This window comes from Bactrocera neohumeralis, chromosome 2 (genome assembly GCF_024586455.1).
Source record: "Bactrocera neohumeralis isolate Rockhampton chromosome 2, APGP_CSIRO_Bneo_wtdbg2-racon-allhic-juicebox.fasta_v2, whole genome shotgun sequence".
Lineage (NCBI taxonomy): Eukaryota > Metazoa > Arthropoda > Insecta > Diptera > Tephritidae > Bactrocera > Bactrocera neohumeralis.
Window position 1 is genome coordinate 45,899,803 of NC_065919.1, and position 25,651 is coordinate 45,925,453.

General features: G+C 37.0%; 1 protein-coding gene across 2 annotated transcripts in view; it reads left to right on the plus strand.

The window, feature by feature from the left end:
- The first annotated feature begins 13,731 nt into the window (after window positions 1-13,731).
- The window catches only part of LOC126751324 (putative uncharacterized protein DDB_G0291812), a 132,527-nt gene continuing 120,607 nt past the window's right edge, over window positions 13,732-25,651 (plus strand). Inside the window, exons 1-2 of one of the 2 annotated variants that reach the window (XM_050461507.1) lie at window positions 13,732-13,892; window positions 21,747-25,496. In XM_050461507.1, the coding sequence (XP_050317464.1) occupies window positions 23,458-25,496 (2,039 nt within the window). In that variant the 5' untranslated portion in view covers window positions 13,732-13,892; window positions 21,747-23,457. The remainder of the gene's footprint in view (window positions 13,893-21,746; window positions 25,497-25,651) is intronic. The other variant, XM_050461506.1, reaches the window with a different exon arrangement.

A 25,651-nucleotide genomic window follows, 5' to 3' on the forward strand; every position in this document is an offset into this window, starting at 1 on the left:
ACTTTAGGAATGTTTTCAGCGGCTACAACAGCAATAACAACAGCGCCAATAAGTGTGCGATTTGAATAGGTTGAGTCCATAAAGCTTCAAATGAGAGATGGAATGGGAGCTATTGAGCAAGCGGTAAGTTATTGTCGTTGTTGTAGCGAGTTTCTAAAACTTGCGTGAAGGAAAATTCAAAATATGAATAAATCCAAAAACGTCATCGAAGTCACCTAATGGAAAGCCTTAGAAACGAGCTGTGGCGATGGGGCCGAATCATAGGGGAGGGATTTTGATTTGATGGGTTTAGGAAGAGGTGCTGGAGACCCTTTACATGTATTTGATCGTTTTAGTATGGCGATGCAGATTGCGGAAATTAAGAATTTAGCCTAATTCAGTATCTAGAAGGAAGTTACTGGAGTGTTGCTTTAGATTCACAAAGGATTTTTCCGATATATGTACATATATAGAGTACACATCATACACATTGGAGGTGCGCTTGGTGAGAGTGATACGTCCACCTAAAGCAACGCTTTCGCCTGCAGAGGTGCCGACAGATTATTATAGTTTTCTAGCAAGTTCTCTTGTCTAAAAGTTTTTAACTGTCTTCGAAGGCTGATAGAATTTCAGAGATGCTTTTCTTCATAAAAATACGTTTAAAGTATTGAATTTTACTACCGGGCAAAGTTATCAAATGTAAAACGCTTTTTCTATAATTTTAGATATAATCCACAATGTCTTATCTTCGCAACCTACATTGCTTGCACCGCAATCGGCAACGGCAAACAAAACTTTCCAGCCATTTTTTGGCAATTGCTAATTTCAGTTTGATAAGCTATTTTCGGTAGAACTCCACATTAATGGTTGCACCCGGTTGTAGAAACACATAATACACAGGGGCGGATCCAGAAATAGTTTCTGCAGTGACTTCAATGTCATGATGTGTGTGCACAACGCCAGGCCGATCAATCTCTCTTGAAGCATGTTTGTCTTCAGTCACGTTTTCAAGCGGCGATGTGTCGAAGAAGAGCGTTCAGAGGTCGCATTCGTCAGAAGAAGAGTGTAGAATATGCGAAGAAAACTGTGAATTATGGAGTATTGGTCTACATCGCAATGTTCCCAATGCAGTAGTTGGCAACTTGTTGTCTTTTGACTTTTGCCACCAATGGCACTGCCAGTGCCAGTGACCAAAAAGGCTTTTGAATCTATCTATGAAACAGTCTAAAAGTTTTTCATTTGTTTGGTTTTCACAGCAATCTCAATCCAATACTTCTCTAGAAAAGCGCGTGTTCAGATCTTGGCCGATTGTATCCAACAGAGGAATGTACACTGAGAACCTGCAGTATTCCTCACAAGTTCTCTCGCAGAATTTTTCGTGCTTTGTTTGTCGGCCGCAGATTTTTATTGCTACAATTTGTAACTTCAGTGGTATCTTAGCATTATTTATTACATTCAATAATGGAGCCAGTCTTTTATTTTGTTTCTGAAATAAAATGGCGAATTCCGGGATTATATTTCTGTTACTTTATGTTTTTTCTTCTTCTTCTTAATTGGCGTAGACACCGCTTACGCGATTATAGCCGAGTTAACAGCAGCGCGCCAGTCGTTTCTTCTTTTCGCTACGTGGCGCCAATTGGATATTCCAAGCGAAGCCAGGTCTTTCTCCACCTGGTCCTTCCAACGGAGTGGAGGTCTTCCTCTTCCTCTGCTTCCCCCGGTGAGTACTGCGTCGAATACTTTCAGAGCTGGAGTGTTTTCGTCCATTCGGACAACATGCCCTAGCCAGCATAGCCGCTGCCTTTTAATTCGCTGAACTGTGTCAATGTCGTCATATATGTATCTCATACAGCTCATCGTTCCATCGAATGCGATATTCGCCTTGGCCAACGCGCAAAGGACCATAAATCTTTCGCAGAACTTTTCTCTCGAAAACTCGCAACGTCGACTCATCAGTTGTTGTCATCGTCCAAGACTCTGCACCCTATAGCAGGACGGGAATTATGAGTGACTTATAGAGTTTGGTTTTTGTTTGTCGAGAGAGGACTTTGCTTCTCAATTGCCTACTCAGTCCGAAGTAGCACCTGTTGGCAAGAGTTATCCTGCGTTGGATTTCCAGGCTGACATTGTTGGTACGCTGGTTCCAAGATAGACGAAATTATCTACAACTTCAAAGTTATGACTGTCAACAGTGACATGAGAGCCAAGTCGCGAGTGCGTCGACTGTTTGTTTGATGACAGGAGATATTTCGTCTTGCCCTCGTTCACTGCTACACCCATTTTTTTGCATCCTTGTCCAGTCTGGAGAAGCAGAACTATGTTTTTTCAGAGTACCAAAATACTTAGGAAGCCACTTAGCCCTGGGGGATGAAATAGCCCCCATTTCTACCCTCTGAATCCGCCACTGTAATACATCACCCTCTTCTGATCCCTCAAATACAGAGTGGCCTTGGGGTCAGGGATATTTGGCTTTACTGCAAATTTGGCTGGTTGGCTAGCTTTCACATATGATATTTTTGAGCTAAAGGTTGTAATGAATCCATTTTTCATCACTAGTCTCAATCTGATGAAGAAACGGTTTCTTTTCGTGGCGTTTAAGCAGAATTTCTGAAATGCAAAATGGTCTTTCAACGTCTCTTAGCTTCAATTCCTATGATAACCAATATCCTTATTTTTGAATATATCTGACCGCTATTGAATATATCTGGGTGGTTTTGAATGTTTTGAAACGGCTATTTGAATGATTCCTTCAGATTCTGAAAGTTATTGTTGTATTTGGCAACAATCCTCATCGAGTAATGCTTTTTTTCCCTCCTCCTAATTAAGTGTTTGCCTGGTGCAGAGCACGCATAACACCCAATAAGCCGAATAATTCTATTTTTCTAACACACAATTTTAGCATAACAAAACCTGACTCATTCGATCATTCGATCATAATTATCTTTTCTGCAGGTGTGTTGTTACATGTTATGATGCCTCCCAAAGATTAATAGATGTAGTGAGACATTTTTTAATGGTTTAAGTACTCTACTCCACTTCAGCTACAAATGTGAAAGTGTTAATAATTGAGCCGTCGTGATGTCAGTTCATGAAGGAAGCGTAAACCTTTAGACGGGTTCCACAATAAAAGGCCCTATTATACATATCCATGGGTTTCTAGTCTGTAATTTATTTGAGCCTTTCGCGACGGTTGCTTGCCCGAAATCAATTTTGAAAATACATAGTAGCAGCCAAGTTAGCAACTAGCCAAGAAGAAGAAGTAGTACCTCAGTTTTTGAGATACGACACTGGCCAAGTTCTGGTGAAACGAAGACAGCTTACATACTTGTAGTAATAGCTTCGTATGACCGAAATGCTCATATTGAATGTTAAAAAATATTCTACGGCTTCAAAAGATTAAAAAATCTTGGATAACAAATAGAATTAGCCGCCTAAGCAAACGCTAATATTACAGCAGACATGGGTAGTCTTATAATACGTACATACATATGTATCTACTTATGCATCGAGGTATGTATTTCGTTAAGGACATGTGCCAATTTATATCCGCACGTATGTAAGAAATGCGTTTATTTGCAGGAGTTTGTTTGCTAAAAGCCATTTAACCCAGAGCCGGTGCGTGTATTTACAAAAGCTTAACCTTCATTGTTAGGGCTTCCTGCAACAGCAAGGATTCGCAAATACTCCCATAGCTGTCGCACTCTAATCTTTTCTAATTTGGACAGCGACTAAGCTGGGCTGGCATGTCTTAATATATATGTATGTGCCTGTGTGTGTGTGGGTTTAAGTGCAATAAATGGAACTTCCGAAAAAGGGGTTGAAATCAAGTGATGCATAAACGAGTGGCACAAAGCAAGTGGAGCCGAGTGTTTGCCATACAAATTTTACACAAAGAATATGGCATGGAATATTTGATGGAATACAAAGAGAGTTTCCGAATATTTGAAAGTACTACAGTAAAACAGGTAAACGTGATTAGTTTAGAAATTTAAAAATGGAAAATCAATTAGAATGTTGGCTTAGCTTTGGATCCATATTACCAGGTCTAAAACTGTTCCAGGAAAGTATCACGAGAAAGCTTTGCCGAAACTTCAACTCGGTTAAGAAGTTTGTTAAATAAAAACCTATGGCTGAAGTTGGGATCTGCCAAGTCCATTATCTAATGCCTTAAAGAAGAGCTAATAAATTGCCAATCCTACTAAATGGAGTATTTTTAGCAGATTTGCTTTTTTTTACAGTTTTATTGTATTAAAGCCGCTTTCGACAGCACGAAAAGGTAGTGTCTCAACGCCGGTCTTTTTGAACTTGGTATCCCCACAAAACTAACACGGCTGTGCAAGCTATGCAACACCAAAAGCTCCGTCAGAATAGAGAAGGACTTCTCAAAGCCGTTCGAGACCAAACGAGGTTTCAGACAAGGCGCCTCCCTATCGTGTGATTTTTTCAATCTATTGCTGGAGAAAATAATACGAGCTGCAGAACTAAACAGAGATGACACAATCTTCCAAAATAGTGTACAGAAGCGGAGCGTATGGAAATCCAACACAGAATCACTCTTGCCAACCGGTGCGACTTTGGACTGAGTAGACAATTGAAAAGTAAAGGCCTTTCGACTTGACAATGACATCATGAAGTCGGCCTTAGGAGTGTTCTAGAGAAAGATATGCTGAAGATTTATGGTCCTTTGTGCACTGGCAAAGGCGAGTACCACAGTCGAAAGCACGATGAGCTGCACGAGTTTTACAGCGACGTTGACATAGTTCAGCGAATCAAGAGACAACGGCTGTGCTGGCTAGGAGGAGAACACTCCAGTTTTTAAGGTTTTCGACCTACCCACCGTTAGAAGCAGATGATGAGGAAGACCTGGCTGCACTTGGTATCTCGAATTGCTGCCAAATAGCGAAAAGAAGAAACGACTGGCGCGCTGTTGTTAACACGGCTATAACTGCGTAAGTGGTGCCTACGCCAGAAGAAGAAGAAGAAGGATTGGATTTATGGTACTTTTAAAGATTACCGTTATGACATTTGAGAGGAGGACTTCCCTCACTTATATTATAAGGCAGGGATCTCTAATTCCGTAACATAAAAAACTTATCAGTTTCGCATAATTAAACTGACAGTAAGCGAAACCACACCCACTTTTCGAAGTTTTAAAATCATATACAGTATGTATTTTACACACATCAGTATATTTCAGAAAAACTTAAGGTTGCAACACTTCTCGGTAGGAATACTTGTGGCGATAATAACTAATTTAAAAAATTTGTGGTAGGCTCCAAACGCTCGATCTAGATGTTTTGGGCATTACAAAGGATCTGCGTTCACAAGTGTTCAAAAGGTGTCCTTTGTTGTTGCCTTTTTCTTATATTCTGAAACCATTTGAAACTTTAAAATTAATATGGGTTTCGCTTTATATTAAAAGGAGCCTACTGTATTTCATTGTTGTTACAAAAGCTCAAAGTTAGAATTGCCAAGAAAGTAAAAACGTGCTTCAAAATGAATGAATAAGTGGCAGACAGAAGACGGATGGAGTTAGGCGTCTACAATCCGAAATGACTGAATGAACGGAGACATATGAGTCTACTAGGAAATTTGGCTAATAAATTACCGATGCTTCAAATGCTTTCTACGAAAGCACCAGTTAGGAAGAAAAGTGTCTAAGGAGACAGATATTAAAACTTGATCATAATAGTGACATAAACTCTAATTTAAACTGTGTCCATGAAATTGGTTTATTTTGGTGTTAAATAAGATCCAAGTTAACGTTTGTTATGCGTGTATAGTAAGACCGAATGTTTCAAACTTTCTACTAAATTTTATTGCAAAATCGGATAATCGACGGATCGGATCACCAAAAAATGGTATTTCAAAGTTAAAAGAGAATATGTAGTATTTTTATGCCGTAATCTCCGTGTTTGAGAGTTGGATCCGAGTGATCATTTTAAAAGTATATTTCCCGATGTTCAATCGTAACAAGGTAACTTACCTCGTTTGCCTTAGTGAGCTAATATGGAATTGACCTGTTTGAAGCGAGGGAGCTATGGAAGTGTAAGGTTATCTCGGACCTTCCAATGTTTACCAGCTTGATGTACTGGATATTATCACGCATAGCCCTATAAAACATACATACATATATATAAATAGCATGACGAGTTGAGTTGATGTTGCCAGGTCAATCTGTCCGTCAGTCTGTGTAAACGCGAACTATTCCCTCAGTTTTTGAGATATCGTTCTGGAATGTTGCATACCTCTTTTTCTCAATAAACTGCATTTAGCTACCACACATACTGAACGATCATAACCAAGTTCTTGTATTGAAACTTCTTCATTTATAACGGGTATTCTAGCTTCGTGCCAATCGAATTCTCACAGGGTTTAAACAGACAATGCGGAAAATATAAAGCATTTGGCGTTTTTCACTTTTTCTCCATGAATTGCAATAGACGTCCGAAGACGCCATTACCATCAATGTTGTTGGTATTGTTATGTTGCTGCTGTTTGTCAATTGCTAACACTGCAGTGTCAGTTGACGTCGCGACAGAGCCTGCAGGATAGCACTAAGGCAAAATCAACTCAGAAATGCTCGTAAAAATTACAACAAAAAGTGAAAAAAACAGTCGAATTGCTTTTGAGGCCGAACGAAAGGGAATCGCTGGAAACGCATGACACTTTGTTTGTCACGTGCTGCCGACATTTCGGAGCTTTTCACGCCGATGTGCATTGAATAGCATATACATATACATATTGGCTTATATGTATGTATATATTATGTATGTGTATGTCATAGATATCCTTAAACCTCCCTGGTTGTCCTATTAGTGGTAGGAAACCACAAGCTCCATGAGTATTTAAATGCATTGAATGGCGCGTGAACAATATATGCACATATACAAACGACAATAAAATGGCTTTGTTGCAATAAGTGTCACCGTGCGACAGACGCGTGCGGGAGTGAGCTTAACATGCAAGTGTTTTGGCATGTGTAGCCCTACAACTTTGCTCGTAAAATGATTTTTTTTGCTCAATAAATATTAGTTTCATATCCTTTTCTTGGCATTGATACTTTGTAGGCGAAAAAAGCTGACTTTTCGGTTTCAGCTTCACAATCGTCAACTATGTATTCAGAGGCCTATGAAAATCAGCGGATTTGCAAATGCATATTTTATGCTCTGCGGTCCTTTATCTTCCGAATATTTCATTCATCAATTTCGGTTGCAAATGTGCACTGATAGGCATTGATACAGAATTTTCCTTTTCGCTCCCGACAATCTTTTGAAAAATTAATGCTGTTTGCCATTCAGTGTGGCAGTTGGAGTTGTCTGCCTCCTCGTTGTACTCGGTGTTGAAAGGATGGTGAACTTGGTAATTCAAGTGCATTTTGGCATTGCGCCAAGTTTCTCAGTTTATTGCAATTTGTTGTTGTCGGTGGTCATTCTCTTTAAATGCTTCGTTGTTTTGGCAACTCTCTTGGGAAAGTCATTGGTAGCGATGGAGTTAGGTCTTTTTTGGAAATCAAAATGGTAGAGGAGGAAAAAAGGAGCAAGCTGAGCATACATATGTATGTACAGATGGACATTTATTTATGGAAATTACTGTAAAGTTTGTTAAAAAATTTATTTCGAACAATATTACTTTATTTATTAATTATTAAATACAATACAATGAGCAAAAAATGGTAAGACTTTGTCCATAATTTTAATATTCTTAATTTATTCTTCAAAGTCTATGTCGTCCCCCTTGACTGCAGTCAACTTATGCCAATGTTTTTTCCAATCCTCGAAACAGGTGTTAAAGTCAATTTCCGGAATAGCCTTCAATGCGCGTAACGATTCACGTTTAATGTCTTTAATATATTCCGAAAGGTTTCCCCGGAGCGGTCGTTTGAGTTTGTTGCATAGCCAGAAGTCACACGGAGCGAAATCAGGCGAATACGGTGCTTGCGGCACGATGTTAGTTGAAAATTTGGCGAAAAACTCACGAAGAATCAATGCAGTAAACGACGGTGCATTATCATGGTACAAAAACCCAAAGTTGTCGCCCTATGATTTCGGCCTCTTTTTACGAATAGCTGCGCGCAAATGACGCATAACACTCAAATACTATTCCTTATTGACAGTTTGGCTTGTCGGATGGAATTCGGAGTGCACCAGTGATAATCGAATAAAACTGTTAACATAACCTTGATTTTTGACCTGCTTTGATGTGGTTTTTCGGCTTCAGCACACCTTTGCTACGATATTCGACCGATTAACAGTCTGTTTCCGGATTGTAAGCATAAATCCAAAACTCATCGTCAGTAATAATACGTTTCATGACTAAAGCCCAAATGATCCTTCAAAATGATTTTCACTGATCCTTCTGATACTCCAACGATGTCAGTAAGATCTCTGACTGTTAATCAATTGAGTTGATGGCCGTCGTGCTTCGATCCTCTTTGAAAAATTTGTACGGATCAAAAACACTTGCTCGCTACAAAAAATTATCACCGGAGACCTTTTCCAACATTTTGATTTTTTCGGCAGCAAAATTATAATAAAAATGATTATATGCTTTTTGAATTTTAAACACATTAGTAAGATATAAACTATCCTATCTTTTAAGCTGGACCAAACTGAACATAGTACGAGTATCTTAAATTTTACTAAAATCGGTTCAGCAGTTTGGGAGTTTACCTCGGACAAACTAAATTTTTTTACACATACATATATACATATTACTATTATAGGTGCTGTGATTACTTCCAAGCAAAAATGAAATTAAAACTCTATATTTTTGTGGCATAAAGAAATTTTCATTAGCTCGAAAAAATATCGATCTTTACGGGTTTTTGTAAATCATTAAGAACTTGTAGACTAAACACCTAGCAAAATCAAAAATTATGATGTCTTGTCGTCAGCTGCAAATACTTGATGTACACTTGACTAAATACTTCCAAGCGCTAAGTTAGCAATGTTTTAAAATGTGGACATATTTGAATTTCTGGGTGTTTCTTCCTTTAAAAGCTTCCTCGTATAAAACTGGAGTTATCACGGATTTTTTGAATAAGTTCTGAGTCACTGAAGCCGACCGCTCTTAACTGCACAATGGCGGTAAAGTAAGCTCAATGTGATTTTTCATTTTCTGATTCGGAAATAGTAAAGTTGCATGTCTTTTTTTTACGTTGAAACACGAAGCTCGAATAAAATTGGACTGACTCAGTTGGTTTCTAAAAGCTTTATTGCGTTTGCTTATTATTTCAGTTGTCTGCTTTTAATCACAAAGCACGTTCTTACATGAGCTATGATCACTTATTAAGAGAATCACTGATCAATTCGACCCTGCGAAGATGTTGAAGAATCTTTTTCTGCTTTGAATTATCGATAGAAGTTCGCTTCGTAGGTGGAACTTTTTCCCCTTTCACAAATCCCACTTCATACTTGCCCACTTTACATTGCCATAGAAGAAATGGGTATACCTTACAAAGCTCAGCTTACTTCATGAGTTGGGTGGCGTTCTTATTTGTCTTTGACCTTTTGAGGACCTACTCCTGGCGATCAGAGTTTACTTCCCTTTAACAAATCAGACGCATAAATTCCACAGGTTAGAACAGCTGAATCTCAGACAAAATCGGAGCTACTTTGGAGCAAGCATGGACAATACAGTCGGCTGGATTCCTATATGTTTATGCGACGATCCATCAGACAACATCCTTAATATGGTCCACCAGCCTCAAAACACTAGAGTATATATGGTCCTTTGTTAGATTAGCGGTAAAACCAATAACTGAGAGTGATTGTACTATAATTACAACCAAAAATAAAGAAGTTGCAATCAATGAAACTATGTAATTGACTTGTTAATGCAGAAATCTTTTCCTGGCGCATACATCGAACTCGTGAAGAGAACTCCAACAATGATTAACACATTCGTATGTGTTACGACAAGCAGGCATTAAAATATTTCCTATTTCCTACGACTCAATGATCCAGTTTTTACGTGTAAATAAGTAGGAAACGACCCCTCTTAGCATTGGTCTTTTTTTTTAACAAATATAACACATACATTCGTATTTGTATTATAAGGTTTTTACATTGCCACACGATCGTTGCGTACAGAAGAGAATATTGCGTCTGTTTCTGAGAGTGTGGCTGAAGACCGTGAAATGTCGATTCGTCGCCGTTCGCAGCAATTGGGTTTGTGTTATTCGACCACATGGAAGATTTTACCAAAAGGCGATCCTAAGAATGAAGCCGAACGATCTTCGAATTTTTATGTGTACACAAAATTTCCTGAAAATTTCATAAATGTAAACACTTTGTTTGTAGATATCTACAAACACATCCCCACTGGTGTTGGTTTTTTAGCATAAACTATTAACATGAAACGATGAATTTTTAGTTTTTAGTTTAGAGTGTTACCCTGTACAATTTGTTTACACTTTGCATCGGCACGTACTAACAGCCTATGCTGTTCTGTGTTGGGAGTCAAAAATTATTCAAGAAAATCTGCACATCACCAGCACTAATATAAGCACAATCAAATGGTTTCCCCTAATGCTCATAAATAAATATTTGGTGTTGCCAGGTTTTGTTTTACGATATTGTTGTTATATCAGTTTTTAGCTTAAAGTTTCTGGAATATTTAAAAAGAAATAGTTGGATGTACTATTTTCAGATTTCCATCAATCCATACTGTAAAAATAGATACTTATGTTTTCCGTGGCTTCGATTATTTTTGGAGTTTCACAAGGCCCAAAAGGCTCGGCTCTTTCAAACAAAACTAGCAGAAATGTTCAGAATATTTCACGTAGTCCGGATATTAATTTCTTCATTATGAATAGTCAACCCGCCAAAATTCAAAATAACCTCTGAAATACTAAGGTTGCACCGAATCATTCCAGTTAAGCTGTATATTGTACGAGCTCATGATCTTTTATGCACAAATAGAAATATTCTTTAACTTCAGCTCAAAACAGAATCAGTAAATATAAAGTCTACGAAAATTTTTATATTTCTCTGACAGCAGGCATACAGTTCGATAGGTATGAAATTTGAAAAATACCAATTACACCACGCCAAAAAGTTCTTATTTTTTATGCAAAGTCCGGCCACACCACAGGTTACACACATCGATAATGACTCTTCAGAAGCTACCAGGGTTTGATTGAAGGGTTTTATGCATTCATCTTATTCAAGTGCGTTCCAACGTAAAGAGAACTTTTTAAATCTAGCGCCCCCTTTTGGCGCCATCTATATGTCGACTGGTGCGTTAGAATCTGCTATCTTCATTTCATGGCATTTCATCTATTGGAAGTGAAGTTATTGCGTTTTAAGTGTCAGTATGTTTGTGTTATCGGTGCGAAAATGAGCTTCGAACAAAGAGGCAATATTAAATTTTGTTTTATAATTGGTAAAACTTTTACCGAAACGCTTCAATTAATGAAACAACTTTATGGCGATGATTGCCTATCCCGTAGCAGAGTGAACGAGTGATTTCAACGTCGTTGAGGACATAAATGACGATCAACATGTGGGCCAATCAATATCCGTGATCACCGGAAATTCCATCGAAACTGTGCGTGAATTCATCAAAAATCAGCCGAAATCATCATTGAAATTCATGGAAATGGAATTGAACATCTCCAAAACATCGATTTATCGCATTTTGACCGAACATTTGGGCTTACGAAAGGTGTGTGCACGGTTTGTTCTGCACAAATTGACTGACGACCAAAAATTGCTATCATCGATCGACGCTTGTGACTGATTATTAGACCAAAAATCACATGTTAACCAATAACCACTCACCGTATTCACCTGATATGGCACCGTGCGACTTCTTCCTTTTCGGAAAAATGCATTTGCCCATGAAAGGAAAGCGTTATGCAGACGTAGAGGCCATTCAAAAGGCTTGCACCGGCATAATGGCGGCCATACCGGCCAACGAGCTAAAGCACTCGTTCGACATGCTTTTGGACCGTGCAAAAAGCTGTATTGAAGCAGAAGGAGACTATTTTGAATAAAATAAATTGATTTTGCCGAAAAAAACCATTTGTTCTGTTTTTTTTAAAGTCCTGTTTACTTTGGAACGCACCTTGTAGACCGGACCTGATACCAATTGACTACTAGTGCCTATTTAAGAGAAATGATTTTGCTGGTGAAAAACTTGCCACAAGCTTATGAAAATCGAATGTTCTATCTTTTTGTCACGAAAGTTTCAATGAGAGTGGCATTATGAAATCAGCTTAAAAATTACAAAAAGTTATATTGTTGAAACGGTATCTAGTCCCCATTAGGATGGTAAGGCTCTGATAAGTTGTTATCGAGGCTATCCAACGGTAGGACCAAGAAACGTGCTGTTTCGACGGGTTGTAGGGTTAGCAGGGTATCCAAAGTGGACATATATTTGACATGTCAGGGTCGATTCTGAATAAGTAGGAGTTTAACCTGCTACAATATCCAAAACGAAGCCGTGCAAGAGTCATTATTGATTCTCGAGGCAACTCGAGCTCTTCGTCTGCAATGGGTGGTGGTTTGACTCCAAGTACGCCATTCACAGAGAGGGAGAAGGGATTTTAGATTACAATAAGTTATACCACGAAACGGTGCATATTTCGCATAAATTGGATCATAAATAGACCGTTAAATTTAATTTAAAAATAGTGATTTTCTTTTTAGTATATGTACTTTGAAACATGTACATTTATTTTGAAGAATAGGTCTAATTGCAAAAGATATGGAGTCACTTTCAATGCACTATTATTGGCAAAGAGCATGATCTTATCAGCTTGGCTGGTAATAGCCGTGATGAATCAAACGAACAACTAGCCTGGCGAGATGTATCGGAATAGAATCGCAAGCATGGTATAACCTGTAATGATGTCTCTTTTACTGAATTTAATTGGATAACATGAAAATTTTTGACTCAAACCTTATGTATGTATAGAAAAGTGATGAAACGAAGATGACAATTGATTTAATTTTGGTTTACATTTTGATGGATCTGATTTCTTTTATACATATTCATATACAATATAAATAATATTTTTATAAGTTGCTGTCTGGTTAAAAAAGTTCACATCATCACTTTTTCTTATTGTGAGTGTCTTCCTGAAACTGCACATATTTTTTTTTGAACTCGTAGGTGTCGAAATGTCAGTTGAGAGGCAACATTTTTCTATATTCTGAATAAGCTGTGGTTGAACTCGGCACCCGTGGTGTGATTATGCAATACAACTAGTTGTTAAAGCCTTAAATTTAGCTTGTAAAAAATCCACTATTTCATCTAGTGAACACACCACATTGGTAACACCATTCACACACCACTACACCTACAATTACTGTATGTGAAAGGCAAGAACGCCTGTGCACTCCGAAACACAGATGCATTAATACATACAAAACACACACACATGCATACTCAGTCACACATACATAATTGAATACGAATATGTGTGCTGGGATAACTGTTTGGGTTGGCTTTGTGTGGCATGACCACGGCGGAGTTGCGATAAAAATAAACACACGCGCAGCCACATCGAAGCAGCGGGAGAAGCAGCATGAAGAATGAGAGCGTTGAAGGCAAAGAGCGCTGCTTCAATGCAACCAGCAACCGGTCCGCAACTACATACACACAATAGAGTGGCCACAGTGCCATGCAACAGCAGTGGAGCACAGCTGAGCGAGCGGCTTTTGAGCAGCATTGGGGCCATATGGCCGCAGCCAAGTATCCAAGCGTCGCACAGCGCAGCGCAGCCACTGCAAAGGTGAGCTTAGAGCCTCAGTTTGTTTCGGGCTCTCGTGCTAAGCGGTACAACACGCTATCGATGCGATATCATCGACAAATTGTGTTTCGCCACAAAAGCAAAGTTAACGACGAATCGCAAACGAATTACAACGGATTGTGTTTTGATTCTCGAGTGGATACAATGCAAAGTATGTGTGTGTGTTTGTGTGATGATAGTGAAGGGTGATAAGAGTCTGAAGAAATTGTAATGCCCAACAATAGGCTAATCGTGTTCACTTAAGATATCGCCTGATGAGGCTTGTGAAACAGCAACAGCAACAGCAACAACAACTGCCAATGACGAAAACCAAGTGATAATAATAATAATGCAATTGAACGTAAAAATAAATATACATATACACACATCATTTGTATATGTATGTATGTCTGGAAGTGCATAAATGAATTAGCAATCCACAATTTGTGTCTTGCGTTGTTTGTGAGTGTGTGTGTTTGTGTCACTTGTGCTCAGCAGTCCGTCATTGCAATCGACAATTGAGCATCTTAATTCCAGACAATACAGACAGACGCAGACTCACCGGTGTCCAGCTGACGTCTCGAAATGAAAATAACAAGGAATGAGCAAATAAATGCTGTGCTGTTGTGGGAGTGTTTAGTCTACGTGTGTTTCAAGTTAAAATATCTCTACTTGTGCGGTTGTGTAGATTTGTCACAGTCTCAGCCGGAGTGCAATTCAAGTCAATTTGTAGCGAATGAAATTCAATTAAATAAATTCCCTCGAAAAAATTATATAAAATAAACTTAGCAGACATGGTTTGAATAATTCCTATGGCGTTGCATGCAAAACAGTGAAAATACATATGTACATATGTATGTACATATAGTGTAATAAATATCAGCGATAGAACGTGTTTTAATTGTACTATTGCAAATAAAAATATGCAAAAAGATGTGAAAATTTTGAAATGTCAAGAATAATCACTCCTCTTTCCAAGCAATAATTATTCGAAACGCGTAATATTAAAAATATTATTACTCAAGCCAATTAGCACCTTCGATTTTTTAATTGCCTTAAGGTCTTAAAGCTGACAGGTTTGGCTATTTCTGCTTAGGTTCCGTTAAATATTGATTATGACTAGAAGTGGCTGTTAGTTTTGCTAATAAATAGCTATTGTTTAGAAATGTTGAAATATTTTTGGCTTTATACGTTGTGGCAAAAAAGTACCCGGAAATTTTAAATAAAACGCAATATATTTAATTATTCATCAATATTTATTTTAACGCTTTCAAAGTAATCCCCACCGGATGTTATATACTCATGCCAAGTCTTCGAAATTCTTTTCTTAAGCACTTTTCGAGATGGCCTTCAGCTCCTTGAGGGAATTTTGTTTCATCTCTTCGATTCGCTTCTTTCACAGAGCGGCAATTTCAGCCGGGGGAACAAAAAAATATCACACGAAGCCAATCTGGTGAACGCGGTGGTTGATCGATGGTATTCATTGTTTTTTGGCTTTAAATTCGGTCACAATCGTAGCTCGATGCGATGCTGCATTACCATCGTGTAAAATCCATGTATTGTACTTCTACAATTTTGGCCGTTTCCAAGGAATGTTCACACGCAAACGCTTCAATATGGCCAAATAGAAATTCTTATTGACCGTCTGTCTCTCAGGAACAAATTCATGATGCACCCAACCACGAATATCGAAAAAAACAATGAGCATTACCTTAGTTTTTGAGCGGCTTTGGCATGGATTTTTTGGTTTCGGTTCGTTTTTTTCACTTCATTCCGATGATTCTTAACTTGTTTGCATGTCAAACTCATAAACCCATGTCTCATCGGCAGTTAGAATGCTTTGCATGAATGTGGGATGGGAACTCTCACGATCAAGCATGTCCAAAGAGACCTGTTTACGGTAATATTTTTGAAAAAAAGAACTCAGCTTTATCGGGACGAGTCGAGCAAGAACGCGTTTCTTACCCAAAATATCCACCAAAATGATTCAATTGGACTTGCGAGAGATATCGAGCTCGCTTGCCTCCTCTCTAACACTTGCCTGACTATTTTCAAGCACCATATCGTTCACTTTTTTAATATTTTCATCAGTTGAAAGTGTCAAAGGTCGTCCAGAACGAGACATATCTTCAGCGATCTCTCGACTTTGGTGCTATTCGTAGGCTTGTGTTTTTGATAAAACTGAATCATCGTTAGCCTTTTCCAACATTCGCAATGATTCCGCACAGGAATTTTGGTTAGAAATATAAAATTCATTGTAAAATCGCAACTCACTACTGAACTGTACCGACTTAAGCAGCAGCTGCTGCAATCGCGATCATATTTGGCATAGTAATAAAAGACAGTTCTACCAACTTAGCAAAATACATTTTTTTTTAATATCATTTATCCGATGAATTTAAATTAAAATTTCCGGGTGCTTTTTTGTCACAATGTATACTAAATATAAGTGGTTTGTATTTAACTGAGAAAATCTAACTTTATTGATTTTTTAATCAAATAGGTTTTACAACTGAAGTTCAGTCGAAAATTGAGATAAACTTATACATATTCTTCATTGTTTTGTGTTTTAGGTTATATGTGAAATCTTTGAGACTTGTCTTTGATATAAAAATTAAATGTATTTTTGTAATATTTTCAATATTTTAAATGTTTGACAATTTGATTAGTGTGCAAACTGAAGAAGTTTGTTCCATTTAGTGGCTTCCAAATCGCATAAATTTGAAATTGAAAGTTTTTTTTATCTATGACACACTTACATAAAAATGCTGCTTATAAACACTTTTGGGGTCATTTGGAGTTTTCCTAATCGCAACAGGTTACATTTATCGTTTTCCTAAGTTTTTAAAAGTAATAATTCTTGCGTCTATAGTGACTTGATTAATTTTCGGTGATTCAGCAATGCGAAGTTTTGGATAAGGAAATAAATGAGTTTGCTTATAAATTAAGAAAATTATTTGCTGAAACATTGTATTTGAAGAATTTAATTATAAACCATTTCGTTTACGGATAAGGATTCATTTTATAATAAAATATCATGATTTTTATTTTTTTTTATTTTTGGCTCAAAAATAATTATTATACGAGTATATTATTTATTATAAGGTTATTCAAAATATGCAATTATCGGCGAAAAGAAACAGACGCAGATTATAATCATTATTACGAGAGTTTTAAAATAAAACTCTTAATATAACGTCTCTGTCATAAACTCATATAATTTTGTAATTTCAATTTTGACTTCAAATTCTCAGTTTTAGTTTTTAAAATATGGTGATTTGCTATTAAGTGGCATCTTCAAAGAAAAATAACAATTAATTATTTTTAGAAAAAATATTTTGTTAAAATATGAATTGGCTTTAATAAGTTTATTTACCGCTCTCTTTTTCGTTTCTTGTTTTTTGTAGTATATATGTGTGTTAGAACGGTTAGATTTTTTTCTATAACATCACGTGTGAGCGAAATTTTCTAGGGATCATTCTGAAAAATTTTTGCCTAAGAGACTATGGGTCTAAAACCGGTTAACGCGAATTTTAAAGAAGTTGTATTGGAGATATGTGCTGGCAGATTCCGACAAATCATCAATTTCATTCGGATATTTTAAAAGCTGACGAAAAGGCTCGAAACCGGTTTTAGACCCTTAGTCTCTTAGACAAAGTTGTTCAGAATGATCCATAGAACATTTCCCGCACACGCGATTTTTCCGTTTTTGGCTGCCTGTAAACTTACCAACTCTAATGTATATATGGTATAAGTAGGTGTATACAAATTTAAACGAATGGAGTAACTGTAATTAAATTAATTAATGCTTAAAAAATGAAAATGCAATATTTTACAAAATATTTAAAATCTCAGGAGTGAATCTGATTGCATGACAAATTAGTCTTAAACAATATGAGTGTTTACGTAAGTTATTTGAAGGAAATTTTGTTTATTAAATGAAAATTGGTACTCTCAGTCGGTAATAGAGTATTTTGTTTTAAATTTTTTTATATATTAATTAATTTTGTTGCGTGATCTAATCATCTATTCACAGAACTCTTGAAGCATTTTCCAAGTTTATTACAAATTATTTTTTTGAGTAAACTTTGTTGACCAAAATAAGCAATTCGTGGGATGTCTCTTCGATCGTTTATTTAAACGCGCCCTGGCGCAAAATTTGGAATCCACAATTGTCTGTGCAGGAAATAAAAATGAAATAACGTCGTTAAGGTACATGAGAATAACCATAGAAGTAGGTAGGGAGATATGAAAATATTGATTCCTTTAAAAATTATAGGCATTTGGAAAGAAAAATTAAATTTTCGTCAATAATTTCGTAGTAAAGTGCCCATAGAAAAGTTTTAAAATTTTCTATGTGAAGAAAATTTCAAAATTTGTGGTCGATCAGATAAAAATTGTCAAAGTCATTTGTTTCGTTAATTGAAGAAAAATGCGTTTAAAGTTTTACATATAACTACAGCTGAGCCTAAGATGGGCTACTATATTTGCTTAAGAGGGCTGGAAAAAAATTTCATTGCTACAAATATAATTGGCAATTAATATTTTTATAACCATAACGCAAAATTTAAGCGACAAAACCTTTTTTGTTTTTAATTCGACAGTGGCCATACCACTTGAAGATTTAAAGTAGTAAAATTCTTTTATTTGAAAAAGTAATTAAAATGAATCAGTGGCTCACATCATTAAAAAATACCGTTACATTATTTTAATAAAGTTTAAATCTTACGTAATGTATTATTAATTTAATTAATGAATGTAATTTGCTTTAGTGAAATTCTGCTAAACTCAAGTGCTTGGTGTGGTTAGCAGTTTTTCATAATTTATGTGATTTTTACTTGGAAAACTAAATAAGTAGAAACCTGCAATTAGATTTCAAGCAGATCTCTATTAGAGAAATATTTGAGGACGCAACCCGCTTTACTCGTTTTAACTTCTCATATGACTCACTCAAAATGAATAACAGTTCCATAACAATAAAGATGACTACTTGGTTTTCTTTATGCAAAAATGTATCTTTTAATTGCTAATCAAAAGCTGAGTAATGCTTATATTTGTACAAGTGCAAGTTTTGCATACTGTGTAAAATATTACTACAAGTAAATTACCTTCGAATTGTATTACTAGTCAATAGTGAAATACCTTTTATTATTTGCTATTCAGGAGAAAATACAGCTATGTGTGAATAAATTAAAAAAAAAATTCCTGAAGTTTTGTAATTTAGTATATAGAAACTATTATACAAACTCTATTTGAATATTTAGTGTTTTTGAATAAGTGTCTATTGTTTTTGTGCTATTAGGAAACTATAAGTTTAAGTTGATATTTCTTAATCGACGGTGAACTGTCAAAACAACAACTAAAACGTGTCAATTTTGCGAGGATCAATCTTAAACATGCTTATTTATTCATAAAAACAAAGTAGTTGGTTCTTAAGGGGTTAAATGGCTTTCCTCGCGTAAAAACAAAACAGCCTTAACCTCGGTCATTGCGACGCCATTTTCGATGATCTCTCAAAAAACGATGCGCCCGCGTTTGCAGGATAAGTCCTTACAAGATCATCTAAAGTGAAAAAATACGTGTTTTAGTTAAATATCTTATCTTAACAGAACTTGGACGAAGGCATGAAAACTGAAAATTGGATTTTTGGCCAGACATTCTTACAAAAAAATTAAAATTTCAGTGAAAATTTCGCAATTTTTTTTTCAAATTGTTGTACTCGAAAAACAAATCCTTTGTCCAAGTCTTTAAGAATTGCATCTCAAAGACTCGTGTCAAATTTCATGAAGATCGGTTGAGTAATTCTCGAGTAATCTTACCAACCGACTTCAAAAAGACTGTTTCGAAGAATATTCGTTTAAAGACGGCGCACTTAGCCTAGCTAGCCTAGTGCGCACAAGTTCTCAAGGCTGTATCTCCGAAACTATTAATCGGATCAACTCGAAAATTTAAGACAGTATTCTATAAGTGTTGCAAAATTTAATAAGACAATACAAAATGGATCTTTTGAAACCCGTAAACCCAAGTAACCCCTTAAGTTAGTTAAAAACCACTTTCGTGCTATCAAAGTTGTGTTTGCGAGAAGAGTTTTTAGTATTATCCAAAAAAATGATTTTTACAGCAATTTGAATTTTTGTAAATCACAGAGAAATTTGTTTACTGTCTGTGAAATAAGAAGAATAGCTATTTTGTATTACATACGAAAGTTTTGCTTTTGCGTCCATAATAACACTAAATTTTCCTTATTGGAGAAAAACTAATTCGTGTAGGTTTAGTGAGAATTGTGTGCTTGTGATATATGGTTCCCGCAAGGCTTATTATTTTCACTTGATTTTTGTTTTTACTTCAAATCTGGTTCCTTATCATTACATTAGATTATTTTATTCATTGGTGACTTTATTTCAGGGAATGGAGTACTAATTAACCCTCTCTGTGGAACATTAATAGCATGTTACCTCTTTTTGTGTATTATTATTGATACCCTTTCAAGGAAATTGTTCAAAAATAATTAAAAAATGTTCGTTGAACTGTCTTCCTCATATAGTATTTTATAAAGTGTTTACATAGTATGTATAATTTCTGATTTATAATTATATATTTATAATCATCTGCAATTTTAGGCCAGACTACTTTTTAGTATTTTCTTTTATTAAAAAAAATTATGTAATAATTTTTGTAGATCTACACATATGTATGTATATTTGATTAGAAAAAAATATTTTTGGCAATTATGCTAAATATTAATATATTTTTCTTTGATTAATTAATTTTCTATTATTTAATATTCTACAAAGCATTCCAAGGAAACTTTTTAATAATACGTTTATTTCTTTCAAATTTTTGTTTAGTGAATAGTAAAAAATAAAGAACAATATAATTATTTCTACTTCGGTATACTTATTTATTGTTTTTTTATAATTTTTATAAATAACATAATTAATTTTTAAGCTTCAACAAAGCATCTCAAAAACACTTTTTTTTATAGAATATGGTTTTATTATTTTATTAAATAGTAATTAGAGTAAAATGCAATAAAAATATTATTTCTACAACCGTGAAAGAAAAACAAAAGTTGAAGCTAAGCCAATTCTTTTTTTAATGACATCATACTTTATTTTTAATATTTATCTAAGAATAAAAAAGGTTTAAATAATGTAGTATTATGTTTTTTTAGGTTTCTGCTTTTATTAATTTAACAAAACAGAGTAAAATATTAAACAAATTGTGAAATTGTGTTGACATCCAAATATTTTTAAGCATGTTTTTTTTTTTGTCTTAAAGAGACACTAAATTTCTAAAACGCATTTTATAAAATATGATATTTTTGTTTTTTAAGTTTCTTCCTTTAATTTATTAAAAGTAATTAAATAAAGTAAAACAGTAAATAAAGAAAATTGTATTAATTTTACAAATATGGTTCTTTAATAGAGCTGTCATTTGTTTTAAATTAAATATGGTACGAAAATTAATCATAAGAATGAGAAAAATACAACGAAACTTTGAATTAAATCTTTGAATGGTGTTGCCAATATAGGTTAGGTTAGATGAGTCTGTTGGCTATTGAGCTACGCATAGACTAGTTTTGGTTCTTTGCGATACCAGCAGGAGTTCTGTTACGAAGACAATTAGAAGTAGTTATCCTTTAGGTTTCCAGTCTTTGAGCTGAATTTTAAGAAACCCTGTGGTTTCACGAACTATTCCAATGTCTTCCGAGGGGCCGCACATGCTGATAGCGTTGCCTTGCCAAGCCGGTGCAAGTGCACAGAGTTGCTAATATAAGTTATTGAATTATTAGTAGTCATTATTGAGTAGTCATCCACAATTACAAAAACAGCAGTATGCTACAGACTATATTTATTTATTAGCGAATATGGATCCAACTTCTAATAAAATTTACTTATTGTACATCTTTTTTTTTTATTTTTTGCCGTTAAAAATGACTCTTTTGATAATTCAAAAATAGAAATTTCTATTTTTTTTAAATCTGTGTAAATACTTCAAAGCCTTATAATTTGTGTGCCTGTAGTAACTAGCGATTCATCCCCCCATATTTAGTGTTACTTAACTGAGACGCCAAATGAGTGTATAACAAGTAAAACAAAAAGCGTTTGGCAAAAACAAAAAGAAAACATTTGCAACAAAAACTGCAGCAGCAATTTACACAAGTAGTGAGTGGTGAAAAGGAAAGGTGAACAAAAACTCACCAATTTGAACAAAAAAGTAATTCAAGCAAATCATAAAAATATGTAAAACAAAGTAAGAAATCGAAAACCTTTCACTGACACCCAGAAAGCAAAAATACACACATATGTACAAACATATGTACGTGTTTAAAAATAGACAAAATTCAAAGCGACGAAATAAAAATAAAAAACAACCAAAACATATAACAAATATTGGCATACACATATGCACGTATTTGTATAAGCAACAACAACAAACAGCCCCGTGATCCAGGTGCAGTGACGTTAGCAGAAATCATACAAGTACGCATACATACACAGGCGAAAAGTGCGCTTTCATTGCAACGCAGCGCTTGTGATCTATTTACCGTTGATTATTTTCCAAATTCATGCCACATTTTCGGCTGAATACCGCCTATCTGGCAGTGCTACCCATTGCTACGCCTGCGCATGTGTGCTAATGTGCCTGCCTACCCCACTAAGCAAAGCCGGACCGCATTTGTGCTGACGCGAGTGTGAAGCGTGATTTATTGAGCGAACGTAAAGCGCAAGGCGCAAGTGAGAAAAGTAAAACGTGAACCCAATTTATAAATAACAACAACAATAAAACACCCTCCCTCAATCGGCTAGTGAGCGCGTGGTCGTGGTGAATCGATGAGTTTCGCATGCGCCTGCGAATTACCAACCTAAATCGATATTTGAATGTCCGAGTGTGTGCGCGAAATGTAGCAAACTTTTCTTTTTAACGCGAGCGTGAAAACGAGTACCCAGACACAGCGTGCTGGACTAAGTGAATCGGGACTACAACGCGGTCGGTCAGTTAGTTGTTGTCACTCTCAATAGAGCTGCCACATACAAGTACATATATACATACAAACGAGAGTATAGCGTATGCAGAGTTATTAAAGCGCGTTTAGTGACCGGCAAAGTACCCAACTAACCTAGATTCAAATTTAGACACAGACATAGCCGCAGCCACAGCCTCCGACATTATGGCTGTGCACAGCGCGTAGAAACAGGCTAACTAAAATAAAGCAAACGCGAAACGCGCCTGCGCAGTAGACAAGAATCTGCCAGCCAGCTTTGTGGAGGCATAGGTGCTAATACACGCCGCTATTGCGAATAACTGCGAGCCCCAACAAATGTACCAGGCGCAAGGCGAATGCAGCCATAGTAAATTTGAAAATCAACTGGCCAAAAGGTGCTGAATTGACGACACGGACGACGGTGAGTGGTGTGGAGCTGAAAGTGCGGTGGCAAACAAGTTTAGTGCCACTAAAAGTGCAGCTACGACAACGGACCACAAACAAAAAGTGACCTACAAATACAGGTTTTCATTTGGTTATTGTGACGACCGACAACAACGGTCTGAACTAGAGCCGCAGCCAGAACAACAGCAGCCAACATAAACAACAAACGATCTACACAGACTAGCGATAAAACATAGCTACTAGCCATACTAGTACAGAGTGGACTTGGACGCAGTAAGAGAGGCGACGGCGCAGACGACAGACGACGAGTGAATCGCGTGTGCGCACCTAGGCGAAACCAGCTATGGCAACCACAACCACACCAACAACAACAATAATGTCTACAACGGTGCCGGCAATGCCGTTGAAAAAAGCTGGACCGCCCGTCCCACCGAGGCCATCGCATGCAAACGCGCACGCAGCGGGTTTATTGAAAACACAACGCAATGGAGAATCAGTTATGAATGCTGCGACAGCGACAGCACAGAATCGTAAAGCGACAACACCAACAAATACAATAACAGGCCCATCAATGGCATCACCAACAGCGACCAGTTCGGCTACAACTTTGTCTTTGAGTGGTCGCGTGAGTGTTGGCAATGTGAGCACAGCTGAGGCGACGCAACGCAATTTACAACATCCGATTATACAGAAGAAACCAACATTGAGCTCAGTTGGAGCCGGAGCTGGCGGTCGTACGGTTATTTATAAGTCGCCCTCGATGAGTGCACCCAAACGTCCGGAAGCACTATCGCCCACAGCAATCAATAATACCACTACCAACCGGCTTGGTCCAAAGCCGCCTTTAAAGCTACGTAAAGCACCCGATATACCAACAATGAAACCGAACGCCACAGTCCCGGTGCAAAATGAAGCTACAGCTTCAGTGCCAAAAGATGGTATTGCCACCAAAGTGCCTGTTAATATTGTGACCGGTAAAAGTCCAGCCCCACTGCCAGCTGCCACAGTGAGTGCAACCGATATGAGTAATGTCAGTGGTGATGTCGTTATCGTCCAAACGTCGGCCAGCGCCGTCAATCTCAGTCGTCATCACTCCATGGGTAGTGGCTCACCAAAATCGCAATCACAAACGAGCAGCCTTAAGGATACACGTCTCAGCTTAGGCCGTGCTGATTTCGAGCGCGTTGGCAAGATACAGCTCGATCAGTTGCCGACATCGGTGCAACCCTTACCGCGTCCGCGTAAAATTGTTAAGGTGCCTGTCGCCACGCTTGACTTGGAGGACACTTCCATCAACAATGGTTCACAATCGAATTCGTCCGGTGTGAATATTTTTCGTCGCTCGAAAACTACACTTGATAACTTTACATCACGTGCCAATATCACAACAATCAATACCGGAGCCAATGCTTTTCTGGGCGGTAAGACAGCTGAGCTGAAAAACAATCTGAAGAATGCGGCCGAACGTTTATTTTCGGAAATAATAGTTAACCAACAGCGTCACGGCAACGAATCGCCTGTAATAACAAAACATGAGCCTGCTCTGCAACATCACGCTACACCTCATACCGCCACCGCTGGTGGTACCTCAGTCACCGTGGTTACAACCGGTGAGCTGGTCAATAATTGCACTCGTATAAATATCAATACGAATACGAGTACTGAGGGCATGGCTGGAAATATGGAAAATATCCTGAAATCAACGGAGAAAAAGACAGCTTTCCATGAGATACTTATATCCGAATTGGCAGCAATGCGTGACAGAAGCAGCTCCATGGAGAACTTGACCAGCGCAGGAACACCTATACTCATTAAGAAAGAACAAACGCCACTAAGCAGTCCAGTATCGGAGCCGATCACCAAGTTAACAACCATAAACGCAAATGAAGCGGCAACACCAACAAAAGCAACAACAAAAGTATCATTAAGCAGCAACACTTTAAGCCACAACAACATCGATATCGCTAACAACAAAACACGTCAGCGCTGTAATTCCATTGAAGATGCGGATCCCGACACCGAAGATGTCGATGCTGATAACGTAGAAGACACCGAAGATGGTGAGGAAGATGATATGCAAAAGAATAATCGTAACAATAAATTGAACGGTGTTGGCACACCGAGAAAACGTTGCCCTTCAGGCTGTTCGTCAGACTCATCGCCTTATGGCACTGAACGTTCGGCGCGCATACGCACTTCCGATTGGATTGAGGTAGGCGATAATGGCAAAGAGGTCACTATGACCAGCTGTCACATAAGTTTGGAGGATTCGGGTTTGGAGGATGAAGAGCGTTTAGATGAAATGTCATCGCTCGGCGTTGGAGATTCTTGGGATAGTGTAAAGGAGGCAGAAAATGTCAAACGGTGCCGCACTGTTAAGAGGTGAGTTCTTTTACATTTATTATTGAGATAAATTATTAAAGAAGTTAGTATTTATACTTTTTTTTAACATATATTTGAATAGAGTTGCCACCTGTTTGAAATATTTAATTTAATAATATTGATATAAGAGTCTTCAAATACTGTTATTTCTATAA